The sequence below is a fragment of the Hyla sarda genome, chromosome 8 (genome assembly GCF_029499605.1).
Source record: "Hyla sarda isolate aHylSar1 chromosome 8, aHylSar1.hap1, whole genome shotgun sequence".
NCBI classification, from domain to species: Eukaryota; Metazoa; Chordata; class Amphibia; order Anura; family Hylidae; genus Hyla; species Hyla sarda.
This window is the reverse complement of record NC_079196.1, coordinates 224607517-224624327: the sequence shown is the minus strand read 5'-3', so window position 1 is coordinate 224624327 and position 16811 is coordinate 224607517. Positions and strand designations below refer to the sequence as shown.

At 42.2% G+C, this 16811-nt stretch overlaps 1 protein-coding gene across 1 annotated transcript; it reads left to right on the top strand.

Annotated features, from left to right (window-relative positions):
- Positions 1-32: 32 nt before the first annotated feature.
- On the top strand, positions 33-16729 carry LOC130285347 (phosphatidylinositol transfer protein beta isoform-like; the record flags this gene model as incomplete). Its single annotated transcript, XM_056536706.1, has 10 exons — positions 33-202; positions 5001-5092; positions 11124-11131; positions 11829-11903; positions 11996-12079; positions 12165-12242; positions 14042-14152; positions 15580-15702; positions 15797-15870; positions 15989-16729. Coding segments are annotated over 9 exons (789 nt in total), but the record flags the coding sequence as incomplete, so codon positions are not given.
- Between the last annotated feature and the right edge of the window lie 82 nt (positions 16730-16811).

Sequence of the window (16811 nt, the reverse complement as noted above, 5' to 3'; positions counted from 1 at the left end):
GGTGTAGCTCCGCCCACCGCGTCCGGTAACGTGCGCTTCGTGTTTTCTCCCTCCAGTACCAGGTGGGGCAGCTCTTCTCGGTGGCGGAGGCCAGTAAGGACAACACCGGGGGAGGAGAAGGGATCGAAGTCCTGAAGAACGAGCCGTACGAGCGGGACGGAGAGAAGGGGCAGTACACACACAAGATCTACCACCTGCAGAGGTGAGGGGGGCGCCATCATCTCATCCCCATCCTGGGGAACTACAACTCCCAGCATGACAGCCTCTAGTGGGGGGGGCGCCATCATCTCATCCCCATCCTGGGGAACTACAACTCCCAGCATGACAGCCTCCAGTGGGGGGCGCCATCATCTCATCCCCATCCTGGGGAACTACAACTCCCAGCATGACAGCCTCTAGTGGGGGGCGCCATCATCTCATCCCCATCCTAGGGAACTACAACTCCCAGCATGACAGCCTCCAGTGGGGGGCGCCATCATCTCATCCCCATCCTGGGGAACTACAACTCCCAGCATGACAGCTTCTAGTGGGGGGCGCCATCATCTCATCCCCATCCTGGGGAACTACAACTCCCAGCATGACAGCCTCCAGTGTGGGGCGCCATCATCTCACTCATCCCCATCCTGGTGAACTACAACTCCCAGCATGACAGCCTCTAGTGGGGGGCGCCATCATCTCATCCCCATCCTAGGGAACTACAACTCCCAGAATGACAGCCTCCAGTGGGGGGGGGGGGGGGGGGGGGGCGCCATCATCTCCCACTCATCCCCATCCTGATGAACTACAACTCCCAGCATGACAGCCTCTAGTGGGGGGGCCCCATCATCCCCACCCTGGTGAACTACAACTCCCAGCATGACAGCCTCCAGTGTGGGGCGCCATCATCTCACTCATCCCCATCCTGGTGAACTACAACTCCCAGCATGACAGCCTCCATTGGGGGGCACCATAAAGGGGCGGCGTCCTGTCTTCAGAAACTTTGTAATAGACTTTGTGTTCCACTTGGTCGCCATCTTTAAGATCTCTGCTCTGGCGTCACTGAGCGGAAACGTTACAGAGCTGTGCAGCTGAAGGTTTGTTACAATAGCGTCCGAGCAGTGTCCAAGCAGCTGATGGTAAATGCTGAGTCAGCAAAGCCACTGTGATTGGCTGAGACGCTCACACCCGCCCCATACTATTGGTTGGGGAGGGGGGGTTATTTGGCGCCATCTGTGGTTAAGCAGAGGCAGGGGAGAGCGGTGATGGATAGCAGTCTGCTTGGCTGCCCAGGCATGCTGGGAGTTGTAGTTTTGCAACAGCTGGAGGTGCACTGGTTGACAAACACTGCTCTAGCTTTTACAAAACTACAATTCCCAGCAGGCACTCATAGCCTTTGGTGTATCCTATTGCCCAATCGATGACTCTCTAGCTCAGTGTTCTCCAACCAGTGTGCCTCCAGCTCTTGCAAAACTACAACTCCCAGCAGGCACTCATAGCATTTGGTGTATCCTATTGCCCAATCGATGACTCTCTAGCTCAGTGTTCTCCAACCAGTGTGCCTCCAGCTCTTGCAAAACTACAACTCCCAGCAGGCCCGGACAGCCGAAGGCTGTCCGGGCCTGCTGGGAGTTGTAGTTTTGCAACAGCTGGAGGCACCCTGGTTGGGAAACACTGCTCTAGACTGATAAGACTGTATCAATCCGTAAAAGCTTGGTGCTGCTGGTGTTTGGCTCACAGGGCATTGTCTAGCTTGGATACCATTGTAACAAACCCTCAGCTGTGAGCAGTACGCAGAGATCCTGTCAGTGGTGAGGATCTGAAGCACACACGTTATTTAGGGGGGGGGGGGGTTCACACCCCAATTTTTCTCTACGGTTCCGCAATACGTTTAAAAAAAAAAAAAAAAAAAATTGTATGCAACCGTACAGAAAACCGTGGCCATAGACTTTCCGTTCAAAACCGTATTTGCCATAATTCATACGGTTCTATCAGGTTTTCAAACCATACGGTTTTTAACTTTTTATTTTTTTCCCGAGGTAAAAAAAAAAAAAAAAAAGTGGTCTTCCACGGTTTTTGGTCCTGTTGAAAAACCGCATTTTAACCCTATACGGTAATTTTAACAGGACTCTATGAGAACCGTATGTTATTGCGGTTCTGTCCGGGTTTGTCTTTTATGGTTTTTAACCCCTTAAGGACTCGGGACGTAAATGTACGTCCTGGTGCGGTGGTACTTAACGCACCAGGACGTACATTTACGTCCTGTGCATAACCGCGGGCATCGGAGCGATGCCCGTGTCATGCGCGGCTGTTCCCGGCTGCTGATCGCAGCCAGGGACCCGCCGGCAATGGCCGACGCCCGCGATCTCGTGGGCCTCCGCCATTAACCCCTCAGGTGCCGGGATCAATACAGATCCCGGCATCTGCGGCAGTGCGCGATTTCAATAAATGAGTGGATCACCCGCAGCGCTGCTGCGGGGATCCGATCATTCAGAACGCCGGACGGAGGTCCCCTCTCCTTCCTCTGTCCGGCTCCCGGCGTCTCCTGCTCTGGTCTGTGATCGAGCAGACCAGAGCAGGAGATGACCGATAATACTGATCTGTTCTATGTCCTATACATAGAACAGATCAGTATTAGCAATCATGGTATTGCTATGAATAGTCCCCTATGGGGACTATTCAAGTGTAAAAAAAAAAAAAAATGTAAAAGTAAAAAAAAAAAAGTGAAAAATAATAAAAGTTAAACGTCCGTTTTTTCCTATTTTACCCCCAAAAAGCGTAAAAAATAAATTTTATAGACATATTTGGTATCGCCGCGTGCGTAAATGTCCGAACTATTAAAATAAAATGTTAATGATCCCGTACGGTGAACGGCGTGAACGAAAAAAAAAAGTCCAAAATTGCTACTTTTTTAATACATTTTATTTAAAAAAAATTATAAAAAATGTATTAAAAGTTTTTTATATGCAAATGTGGTATCAAAAAAAAGTACAGATCATGGCCCAAAAAATGAGCCCCCATACCGCCGCTTATACGGAAAAATAAAAAAGTTAGAGGTCATCAAAATAAAGGGATTATAAACGTACTAATTTGGTTAAAAAGTTTGTGATTTTTTTTAAGCACAACAATAATAGAAAAGTACCGTATTTATCGGGGTATACCACGCACCGGCCTATAACAGGCACCCTCATTTTACCAAGGATATTTGGGTAAAAAAAAGTTTTTTACCCAAATATCCATGGTAAAATGAGGGTGCGTGTGTGCGCGTGTATACCCCGATACACCCCCAGGAAAGGCAGGGGGAGAGAGCCCGTCGCTGCCCGCTTCTCTCCCCCTGCCTTTTCTGGGGTCTAGAGCCCTGCTGCCGGACCTTCTCTCCCCCTGGCTATCGGCGCCGCTGCCCGTTCTGTCCCCCTGACTATCGGTGCAGCGCATAGCAACGACGCCGGGGACGCACGCCGGAGGCCTGCAGCAGCGCGGACCCGACCCAGGTAATTATGCCACCGGGGATGGGGGGAGGCAACGGGGCAGCGGCACCGACAATGGGTGCCGCTGCCCCTTCTCTCCCCCTGGCTGTCGGCGCCGCTTCTCTCCCCCTGGCTATCGGGGTGAGAAGGGCCGGCAGCAGCGCTCTAGACCCCAGGAAAGGCAGGGGAGAGAAGCGGGCAGCGACGGCCTCTCTCCCCCTGCCTTTCTTGGGGGTGTATCGGCTTATAACACGCACATAGACTTTAGGGTAAAAATTTTTGCCTAAAAAGTGCGTGTTATACGCCGATAAATACGGTAAGTAATAATGGGTATCATTTTAATCGTATTGACCCTCAGAATAAAGAACACATGTCATTTTTACTATAAATTGTACGGGGTGAAAACGAAACCTTCCAAAATTAGCAAAATTGCGTTTTTCTTTTTAATTTCCCCACACAAATAGTATTTTTTTGGGTTGCGCCACACATTTTATGATATAATGAGTTATGTCATTACAAAGGACAACTGGTCGCGCAAAAAACAAGCCGTCATACTAGTCTGTGGATGAAAATATAAAAGAGTTATGATTTTTAGAAGGCGAGGAGGAAAAAATGAAAACGTAAAAATTAAATTGTCTGAGTCCTTAAAGGAGTAGTCCAGTGGTGATTCAGTGGTTTACAACTTATCCCCTATCTTAAGGATAGGGGATAAGTTGCAGATCGCGGGGGGTCCGACCCCTGGGGCCCCCCGCGATCTCCTGTACGGAGCTCCGACAGCCCGCGGGAAGGGGGGCGTGTCGACCTCCGCACGAAGCGGCGGCCGACACGCCCCCTCAATACAACTCTATGGCAGAGCCGAAGCGCTGCCTTCGGCAATCTCCGGCTCTGCCATAGAGATGTATTGAGGGGGCGTGTCGGCCGCTGCCTCGTGCGGGGGTCGACACCCGCTATCTCGGCGGAGAGCCGGGGCCCCCTACAGAGAGATCGCAGGGGGCCCCAGCGGTCGGACCCCCCGCGATCTCAAACTTATCCCCTATCCTTAGGATAGGGGATAAGTTTTTCACCACTGGACTACCCCTTTAAGGCCAAAATGGGCTGAGTCCTTAAGGGGTTAACCTAGTTTGCTAACCCTCTTCTACTTCCCTTGAAATTTCAATAGAACAACTGAAACTTTATTGAAATTTTAAAGAAAACAACAATTTTTTTCAATATGAAAACCGTATACAACCGGTAACTGTTTCCTGTTTTAAACCGTATACGGTTGATTTTTAAGGCATACTGTCGAGTACGGTTAGGTCCATTTTTTTAGAATACGTTTAAAAAAAAAAGTACCCAAAAACTGTATAGAAAATTCGTGGTGTGAACCCACCCTTGGAGTCAAAGCGCCGTCTCTTATACGGTGTTTCTGCTGTCTGTACGTCAGACCGGCGCGGCGGCGATGATGACGCTGCTGAGGCTTCATGTTGATGTGAATAGCCATGCGTGTGTGTGTGTATATAATATATATATATATATATATATATATATGTGTTGTTGTTTTTTTGCCCCATCCCGCAGTAAGGTCCCCAGCTTTGTGAAGATGTTGGCCCCAGAGGGATCGCTGGTGTTTCATGAGAAGGCCTGGAACGCGTATCCGTACTGCCGCACCAGTGAGTGTCTAATATTGTGATAATGTCCTTATATAACCTAATAATAGAATGTAGGAATATAATATAGGGTGGTGTTATATAATATACTGTAATAATAACATAATATATTGTAATATGTAGAGATGAGCGAACTTACAGTAAATTCGATTCGTCACGAACTTCTCGGCTCGGCAGTTGATGACTTTTCCTGCATAAATTAGTTCAGCCTTCAGGTGCTCCCATGGGCTGGAAAAGGTGGATACAGTCCTAGGAAAGAGTCTCCTAGGATTGTATCCACCTTTTCCAGCCCACGGGAGCACCGGAAAGCTGAACTAATTTATGCAGGAAAAGTCATCAACTGCCGAGCCGAGAAGTTCGTGACGAATCGAATTTACTGTAAGTTCGCTCATCTCTAGTAATATGGTATAATACTCTGTGATGAGATAATATTATACACTGTAATAATGTCATATTATAACCTAATATAATATATAATGTAATGAGATAATCTAATATATATGTAAACCAGCTCTCTACTATAAGATAGAAAACAATCTTTCTACTGCCACCTACAGTCATGGCCGTAAATGTTGTCCCCCCGGAAATGTTTCTATAAAAGGAAGTATTCCTCACAGGAAAGGATTGCAGTAACACAGGTTTTGCTATACACAGGTTTATTCCCTTTGTGTATATATATATAGATCTCCTCTCCTCTGTGTATATATATATAGATCTCCTCTCCTCTGTATATATATATATATATTGCAGTAACACAGGTTTTGCTATACACATGTTTATTCCCTTTGTGTGTATATATATATATAGATCTCCTCTCCTCTGTATATATATATATAGATCTCCTCTCCTCTGTATATATATATATATATTGCAGTAACACAGGTTTTGCTATACACATGTTTATTCCCTTTGTGTGTATTGGAACTAACCCCAAAAAGGAGGAAAAAAAGCAAATTGGACATAATGTCACCAAACTCCAAAAATTGTCTGGACAAAATTATTGGCACCCTGGGATAAGATGTGTAAGCACCGGAGAACCCCTTTAACTTAATATTTGGTCGCACACCCTTTGGAAAAAATAATTGAGATCAGTGTCTTCCTATAACCATCAATAAGCTTCTTACACCTCTCAGCCGGAATGTTGGACCACTCTTCCTATAACCATCAATAAGCTTCTTACACCTCTCAGCCGGAATGTTGGGCCACTCTTCCTATAAGCATCAATAAGCTTCTTACACCTCTCAGCCGGAATGTTGGACCACTCTTCCTTTACAAACTGCTCCAGGTCTCTTATTGGACGGCGCCTTTTCCCAACAGTAATTATAAGATCTCTCCACAGGTGATCAATGGGATTTAGATCTGGACTCATTGCTGACACTTCAGAACTCTCCAGCGCTTTGTTGTCATCCATTTCTGGGGCTTTTTGACGTATGTTTGGGGTCATTGTTCTGCTGGAAGACCCAAGATCTCGGACACAAACCCAGCTTTCTGACACTGGGCTGTACAGTGCGACCCAAAATCCATTGGTAATCCTGAGATTTCATGATGTCTTATACACATTCAAGGCCCCCAGTGCCAGAGGCAGCAAAACAACCCAAAACATCACTGACCTCCCCCATATGTCACTGTAGGTACTGTGTTCTTTTCTTTGTAGGCCTCATTCCGTTTTCGGTAAACAGTAGAATGATTTGCTTTACCAAAAAGCTCTATCTTGGTCTCATCTGTCCACAAGACGTTTTCCCAGAAGGATTTTGGTTACTCAAGTTTATTTTGGTTAAATGTAGTCTTGCTTTTTTATGTCTCTGTGTCAGCAGTGGGGTCCTCCTGGGTCTCCTCCATAGTGGGGTCCTCCTGGGTCTCCTCCATAGTGGGGTCCTCCTGGGTCTCCTCCATAGTGGGGTCCTCCTGGGTCTCCTCCATAGTGGGGTCCTCCTGGGTCTCCTCCATAGTGGGGTCCTCCTGGGTCTCCTCCATAGCGGGGTCCTCCTGGGTCTCCTCCACAGTGGGGTCCTCCTGGGTCTCCTCCACAGTGGGGTCCTCCTGGGTCTCCTCCATAGCGTTTCATTTCATTTAAATGTCGACTGATAGTTAACGCTGACACTGATGGCCCCTGAGCCTGCAGGACAGCTTGAATATCTTTGGAACTTGTTTGGGGCTGCTTATCCACCATCCGGACTATCCTGCGGTGACCCCTTTCATGAATTTTTCTCTTCCGTCCACGCCCGGGGAGATTATCTACAGGGCCGGGGGTTGTAAACGTCTTGATAATGTTGCGCACTGTGGACAAAGACAAATCTAGATCTCTGGAGATGGACTTGTAACCTTGAGATTGTTGATATTTTTCCACAATTTTGGTTCCCAAGTCCTCAGACAGTTCTCTTCTCCTCTTTCTGTTGTCCATGCTTAGTGTGGCACACACAGACATACAATGCAAAGACTAAGTGAACTTCTCTCCTTTTTGTCTGCTTTCAGGTGTGATTTTTATATTGCCCACACCTGTTACTTGCCCCAGGTGAGTATAAAGGAGCATCACAGGCTGGAAACAATCTTATTTATTCACAATTTTGAAAGGGGCCAATAATTTTGTCCAGACCATTTTTGGAGTTTGGTGACATTAGGTCCAATTTGCTTTTTTTCCTCCTTTTTTGGTTTAGTTCCAATACACACAAAGGGAATAAACATGTGTATAGCAAAACCTGTGTCACTGCAATATATATATATATACAGAGGAGAGGAGATCTATATATATATATACAGAGGAGAGGAGATCTATATATATATATATATATATATACAGAGGAGAGGAGATCTATATATATATATATATATATACAGAGGTGAGGAGATCTATATATATATACAGAGGAGAGGAGATCTATATATATATACAGAGGAGAGGAGATCTATATATATATACACAAAGGGAATAAACATGTGTATAGCAAAACCTGTGTTACTGCAATATATATATATATATATACACAGAGGAGAGGAGATCTATATATATATATATATACAGAGGAGAGGAGATCTATATATATATATATATATATACACAGAGGAGAGGAGATCTATATATATATATATATATACACAAAGGGAATAAACATGTGTATAGCAAAACCTGTGTTACTGCAATATATATATATATATATATATATATATATATATAAATATATATATATACACAGAGGAGAGGAGATCTATATATATATATATATATATATATATATATATATATATATATATATATACACACAAAGGGAATAAACATGTGTATAGCAGAACCTGTGTTACTGCAATCCTTTCCTGTGAGGAATACTTCATTTTCTATAATAATTTCAGGGGAGCCAACATTTACGGCCATGACTGTAGTGTAATATAATGTACGGTAGTAATAGTAGTGATATAATCTAATGTACGGTAGTAATAGTAGTGTAGTGATATAATAGAATGTACGGTAGTAATAGTAGTGTAGTGATATAATCTAATGTACGGTAGTAATAGTAGTGATATAATATAATGTACGGTAGTAATAGTAGTGACATAATATAATGTACGGTAGTAATAGTAGTGATATAATAGAATGTACGGTAGTAATAGTAGTGACATAATATAATGTACGGTAGTAATAGTAGTGATATAATATAATGTACGGTAGTAATAGTAGTGATATAATATAATGTACGGTAGTAATAGTAGTGATATAATCTAATGTACGGTAGTAATAGTAGTGATATAATATAATGTACGGTAGTAATAGTAGTGATATAATATAATGTACGGTAGTAATAGTAGTGATATAATATAATGTACGGTAGTAATAGTAGTGTAGTGATATAATAGAATGTACGGTAGTAATAGTAGTGTAGTGATATAATAGAATGTACGGTAGTAATAGTAGTGATATAATCTAATGTACGGTAGTAATAGTAGTGTAGTGATATAATATAATGTACGGTAGTAATAGTAGTGTAGTGATATAATGTACGGTAGTAATAGTAGTGTAGTGATATAATGTACGGTAGTAATAGTAGTGATATAATGTACGGTAGTAATAGTAGTGTAGTGATATAATATAATGTACGGTAGTAATAGTAGTGTAGTGATATAATATAATGTACGGTAGTAATAGTAGTGTAGTGATATAATGTACGGTAGTAATAGTAGTGATATAATATAATGTACGGTAGTAATAGTAGTGATATAATGTACGGTAGTAATAGTAGTGATATAATATAATGTACGGTAGTAATAGTAGTGTAGTGATATAATATAATGTACAGTAGTGATATAATATAATGTACAGTAGTAATAGTAGTGATATAATATAATGTACGGTAGTAATAGTAGTGATATAATATAATGTACGGTAGTAATAGTAGTGATATAATATAATGTACGGTAGTAATAGTAGTGTAGTGATATAATATAATGTACGGTAGTAATAGTAGTGACATAATATAATGTACGGTAGTAATAGTAGTGTAGTGATATAATGTACGGTAGTAATAGTAGTGTAGTGATATAATATAATGTACGGTAGTAATAGTAGTGATATAATATAATGTACGGTAGTAATAGTAGTGATATAATATAATGTACGGTAGTAATAGTAGTGATATAATATAATGTACGGTAGTAATAGTAGTGATATAATATAATGTACGGTAGTAATAGTAGTGATATAATATAATGTACGGTAGTAATAGTAGTGATATAATATAATGTACGGTAGTAATAGTAGTGATATAATATAATGTACGGTAGTAATAGTAGTGATATAATATAATGTACGGTAGTAATAGTAGTGATATAATATAATGTACGGTAGTAATAGTAGTGATATAATATAATGTACGGTAGTAATAGTAGTGTAGTGATATAATATAATGTACGGTAGTAATAGTAGTGTAGTGATATAATATAATGTACGGTAGTAATAGTAGTGTAGTGATATAATATAATGTACGGTAGTAATAGTAGTGTAGTGATATAATGTACGGTAGTAATAGTAGTGTAGTGATATAATGTACGGTAGTAATAGTAGTGTAGTGATATAATGTACGGTAGTAATAGTAGTGTAGTGATATAATATAATGTACAGTAGTAATAGTAGTGATATAATATAATGTACGGTAGTAATAGTAGTGTAGTGATATAATGTACGGTAGTAATAGTAGTGATATAATATAATGTACGGTAGTAATAGTAGTGTAGTGATATAATGTACGGTAGTAATAGTAGTGATATAATATAATGTACGGTAGTAATAGTAGTGATATAATATAATGTACGGTAGTAATAGTAGAGTAGTGATATAATATAATGTACGGTAGTAATAGTAGTGTAGTGATATAATATAATGTACGGTAGTAATAGTAGTGTAGTGATATAATATAATGTACGGTAGTAATAGTAGTGATATAATATAATGTACGGTAGTAATAGTAGTGATATAATATAATGTACGGTAGTAATAGTAGTGATATAATATAATGTACGGTAGTAATAGTAGTGTAGTGATATAATGTACGGTAGTAATAGTAGTGTAGTGATATAATATAATGTACGGTAGTAATAGTAGTGTAGTGATATAATATAATGTACGGTAGTAATAGTAGTGATATAATATAATGTACGGTAGTGATATAATGTACGGTAGTAATAGTAGTGTAGTGATATAATGTACGGTAGTAATAGTAGTGTAGTGATATAATATAATGTACGGTAGTAATAGTAGTGTAGTGATATAATATAATGTACGGTAGTAATAGTAGTGATATAATATAATGTACGGTAGTAATAGTAGTGATGTGATATAATGTACGGTAGTAATAGTAGTGATGTGATATAATGTACGGTAGTAATAGTAGTGATATAATATAATGTACGGTAGTAATAGTAGTGATATAATATAATGTACGGTAGTAATAGTAGTGATATAATATAATGTACGGTAGTAATAGTAGTGTAGTGATATAATGTAACCTGTCATCCCTCTTCTCTCCCTCGCTCTGCTCTTCTGGATCAGTCGTCACTGTGAGTATATACAGGTCTATATGTTGTGTGTTGTGCGGTCTGTGCCTCTGGGTGTCTCTGAGCTCCTTCTCTTTCCTTATCACCTCCTCCCTCCTCCTGCTCTCCCTGGCAGTCAGTGATACACATCTTCCCCTCCTCCCTCCTCCTGCTCTCCCTGGCAGTCAGTGATACACATCTCCCCCTCCTCCCTCCTTCTGCTCTCCCTGGCAGTCAGTGATACACATCTCCTCCCTCCTTCTGCTCTCCCTGGCAGTCAGTGATACACATCTCCCCCTCCTCCCTCTGTCTGCTCTCCCTGGCAATCGGTCAGATGCAGTCATAAGCTCCTCCCCTTTCTGCTATCCCTGTCAGTAAATCAGAAGTAATAGGCCCCTCCCTGCCGCTTACCCTAAGAAGAAACCTGCCGGGCAGTCGGTGGGCCGATTATCTGTGTCAGTAAATCAGTGTACATGAGGATTGTAGGCTGTCAGTGTCGCCCCTCAGGTGGGGAAGGGGTCGCTTCTTCTTGTCTTAGGGCCCCGACTCCTCAGTGACGGACGCCCCCATTCTTATCCAGGCCCAGCGCCCATCACTTCCTTTATTGCGTGCGGTGTGCTGCTGTGGCCGGGCAGTAGGTGGCGCTGTTGCATTGAGGTCTATGGCAGGACCTGCAGATTTGGAGCCTCATCACTATAAATGTTTTGTCATTTTCTTCCAGAACGAATACATGAAAGACGACTTCTTCATCAAAATCGAGACCTGGCATAAACCTGATTTGGGAAATTTGGAAAACGTGAGTCTAAACATCTACCCCCCCTCCCCCCGAACCTCCCATCTGTATATGTTGGTGCCATAATTCCCACACGTCTCTATTGTCTCCTGCAGGTTCACGGGCTGGACGCTGAGACCTGGAAGGAGGTGGAGGTCATCCCTATCGACATCGCGGACCGCTCCGACATCTCCGAGGACGTGAGTGTGATGGCGGGAGGAGGCGACGTGTCCGCCTGACACAGGACTGCGCATTTACCTGGCTCTGCTTGTTGTGTCTTCACAGGACTATAAACCAGAAGAAGATCCCGCCATCTTCAGGTCGGAGAAGACGGGGAGAGGACCCTTAAATAAGGACTGGATGGTACAGGCCTCCCATTACCTATATGTGCCCATGGGGGGGCGCTCTGCTCTCTCCATACTGTACTTCATTGTTTCCCAACCAGGGTGCCCCCAGCTGTTGCAAAACTACAACTCTCAGCATTCCCGGACAGTCATGGGGCAACTCCTATACTGTACATCAGTGTTTCCCAACCAGGGTGCCCCCAGCTGTTGCAAAACTACAGCTCCCAGCATGCCCGGACAGCCTTCGGCTGTCCGGGCATGCTGGGAGTTGTAGTTTTGCAACAGCTGGGGGCACCCTGGTTGGGAAACGCGATAGGTTTAGATACACAGCTGAAGAGACAGCATCCCATAGGATAGGCTTAGATACATAGGTCAGTACACAGTATCACGCAAGAGGCTCATATACACATTTAAGAAGGCAGTATCACATATGATAGGCTTAGATACACAGCTTGACTGAAAGTATCACATATGATAGGCTTAGCTATAATGGCTTATCAGAAAGTATCACACGTGATGGCACCTCTTGTGCTGTGTATCTAAATCTATCATGGGTGATATATCTGCTAAGCCTATCATGTGATACTTTCAGTAAAGCTGTGTATCCAAGCTTATTCTGTGTGATACTTTCCTATAAGATGTGTATCTAAGCCTTTTCTGGGTGATAATTTCCTCTAAGATGTGTATCTAAGCCTTTTCTGGGTGATAATTTCCTCTAAGATGTGTATCTAAGCCTTTTCTGGGTGATACTTTCCTCTAAGCTGTGTATCTAAGCTTATTCTGGGTGATACTTTCCTCTAAGCTGTGTATCTAAGCCTTTCATATCTAATAGATTTAGATACACAGCACAAGAGGTTCTATCAAATATGATAGGCTTAGATACAGAGCTTAATATAAAGTATCACACAGAATAGGCTTAGATACACAGCTTGACTGAAAGAATCACATATAATAGGCTTCGTTATAATGGCTTAGCGGATAGTATCACACGTGATAGCACCTCTTGTGCTGTGTATCTAAATCTATCACGTGTGATACTTTCCGCAAAGCTGTGTATCTAAGCCTATTCTGAGTGATACTTTCCTCTAAGCTGTGTATCTAAGCCTATTCTGAGTGATACTTTCCTCTAAGCTGTGTATCTAAGCCTTTCATATCTAATAGATTTAGATACACAGCACAAGAGGTGCTATCAAATATGATAGGCTTAGATACAGAGCTTAACGGAAAGTATCACCCAGAAAAGGCTTAGATACACAACTTGACTGAAAAAATCACATATGATAGGCTTCGCTATGGCTTAGCGGATAGTATCACACGTGATAGCACCTCTTGTGCTGTGTATCTAAATCTATCATGTGTGATACTATCCGCTAAGCCTTAGTGAAGCCTTTCATATGTGATTTTTTCAGTTAAGCTGTGTATCTAAGCCTATTCTGTGTGATACTTTCTGCTGCTAAGCTGTGTATCTAAGCCTTTCATATCTGATAGCACCTCTTGTGCTTTGTATCCAAATCTATCAGATATGAAAGGCTTAGATACACAGCTTAGAGGAAAGTATCACACAGAACAGACTAAGCAGATAGTATCACATGATACTTCGTCTGTCCGGACATGATGGTAGTTGTAGTTTTGCAACAGCTGGAGGCCCCCCATTTGGGAAACACTGCTGTACATTGATTCTTTATTCAGACTATAGAGCTGTGGTGTTCATCCTGCGCTGCCTGGTTCATATATAGAATTGTAGTACGGCAGTGCAGACTGACACCCCTATAACTATATCCTATGAATCCTCAGCGCCTCCTCCATGTTTGCTTACAGAAAGAAGTGCAGAACAACCCCTCGTGCCCCCACATGTGTGCCTACAAGCTGGTCACCGTCAAGTTCCGGTGGTGGGGGCTGCAGGGCAGAATGGAGAAATTCATCCACAAGGTAAGAAAAAAGAATTCCTGCTGCATTGCATTATGGGAGATGTAGTGTTTCCTATATACCACAACTGGTTCAACCGTACACCAGTTAAAGGGGTACTCCACCCCTAGACATCTTATCCCCTATCCAAAGTATACGGGGATAATATGTCTGATCCCACCACTGGGACCCCCGCAATCTGTGTGCAGCACCCGGCCTTAAAGGGGTATTCCGGGGGAAAACTTTTATATATGAACTGGCTCCAGAAAGTTAAACAGATTTGTAAATTACTTCTATTAAAAAATCTTAATCCTTTCAGTACTTATGAGCTTCTGAAGTTTAGGTTGTTCTTTTCTGTCTAAGTGCTCTCTGATGACACGTGTCTCGGGAACCGCCCAGTTTAGAAGCAAAGAACAACCTTAACTTCAGAAGCTCATAAGTACTGAAAGGATTAAGATTTTTTAATAGAAGTAATCAACTGGTGCCAGAAAGTTAAACACATTTGTAAACTACTTCTGTTAAAAAAATCTTAATCCTTCCAGTACTTATCAGCTGCTGTATGCTCCACAGGAAGTTCTTTTCTTTTTGAATTTCTTTCCTATCTGACCACAGTGCTCTCTGCTGACACCTCTGTCCATGTCAGGAACTGTCCAAAGCAGAAGCAAATCCTCATAGCAAACCTCTCCTGCTCTGGACAGTTCCTGACATGGACAGAGGTGTCAGCAGAGAGCACTGTGGTCAGATAGGAAAGAAATTCAAAAAGAAAAGAACTTCCTGTGGAGCATACAGCAGCTGATAAGTACTGGAAGGATTAAGATTTTTTAATAGAAGTAATTTACAAATGTGTTTAACTTTCTGGCACCAGTTGATTACTTCTATTAAAAAATCTTAATCCTTTCAGTACTTATGAGCTTCTGAAGTTAAGGTTGTTCTTTGCTTCTAAACTGGGCGGTTCCCGAGACAGGTGTCATCAGAGAGGACTTAGACAGAAAAGAACAACCTTAACTTCAGAAGCTCATAAGTACTGAAAGGATTAAGATTTTTTAATAGAAGTCATTTACAAATCTGTTTAACTTTCTGGAGCCAGTTGATAAAAAAATATATATATTCTACCGGAGTACCCCTTTAATTATCTATTTGTCTTTATCATTTATGTGTTTCATTTTTATTGATTGTATTTAAGTTTTTATTTTTATTGTATTTTAAAGTTTTTACTGTATTATGTTTTATTGTATTTTTTATTTTAACCTGGGTATTTTTATCTATTTTTATTATGAATTTTTTCAATTTTTCTAATTGTATTGTAAGTTTTTATTTCTATTTAGGTATTCTTCTCATTTTTATTTATGTATTTTTTTTATTTACATTTTTATTTTTTTATATTGTATTTCGATTTTTTTTTTAAATTTAATTACAATTTTTTTATTTTATTTATTTATTTTTTTCCATAGCAAGAGAAACGCCTCTTCACAAACTTTCACCGCCAGCTCTTCTGCTCATTGGACAGGTGGGTGGACTTGAACATGGAGGATATCCGTCGAATGGAGGACGAGACACAGAGAGAACTTGACGAGGTGAGGGCCCCGTAGCCCCTTGACTTACCAGCACTGGCCGGCCACATCTATTACGGGAATTCATGAATCTTCTTATTTCTTTCCCCCCCCCCAGATGAGGCAGAAAGGAACGGTCAGAGGGATGACTGCCAAAGATGAATAAAGGCCTGGGGTCCGAGCATTGAACAGGTATGAATAAGGGGTTAAACCTGTGCTGCAGTGCACTACCAGCATTGACCAGCAGGGGGGTTAGAAATGTCGCCATATACAGGTTAGAATTATTTATTGCACCTCTCATTACTTCTAGATTCCTCTCATACAGAGTCTGGACCGTCGTCCTCTCATTGGCTGAACTGTGTAGGGGGCGTGTCAAGGTGTCATGAAAGGGGGAAGAGCCGCTGACCCCTCCCCTGCGGATCCTGTTCCTTTTGATCTTTTTGACTCTTCGGCCTCTTATAAAAAAAACATTTTTATTATTATTATTTTTTCCCCCATCATCCAATGCCCTATCAGCTGTCCAGGTCATTTCTAGGCTACGTTAACCCCTTCACTGCCACTGGACTAGACTGCCCTCCAGCAGAGTTAACCCTTCCTTGCCGGTAACGGACACTCAGAGGTGGTAAATACGCCCGCCCGCCTCCCGTTTTTACAGACCGTCATCTTTTACCTACAAAGAGTCGAAAATATGCAAAAAAAAAGATTTATTATAAAGGCATCTGGTGCTTCTACAATCACTGTTCTCCAGCAGCACAGGGGTTAAGGGGTGCTTCACCATCCAAATGTAAGGGGGTTGATGGTGCCATTTCTTCTCCTCATGGATCGTTCCATTTAGGGGTGGGGGGTCTTGGTTCCGCCTTCTCTGGTGCTCCCCGGTAGAAGAGAGGCCAATGGGGAGCAGTACGGGGCCACTCACTTTACGTAGGGGCCAGATGTGGTGAGCCGCGGAGGGACCAGGAGAGATGTTCACCGGGGTGGTGGGCGGGGCTGTACATGCCTATTGTGGGAGGGGCTTTAGTAACTTTGTTTTTTTTTTTCTATGGTATCATGTGACCGCATTTATGGAAATAAAAATAGAAAAAAGAGAAAATATCTTCAATTCCGTCCATGGTCATCTCTTCGTGTAGAAGAAA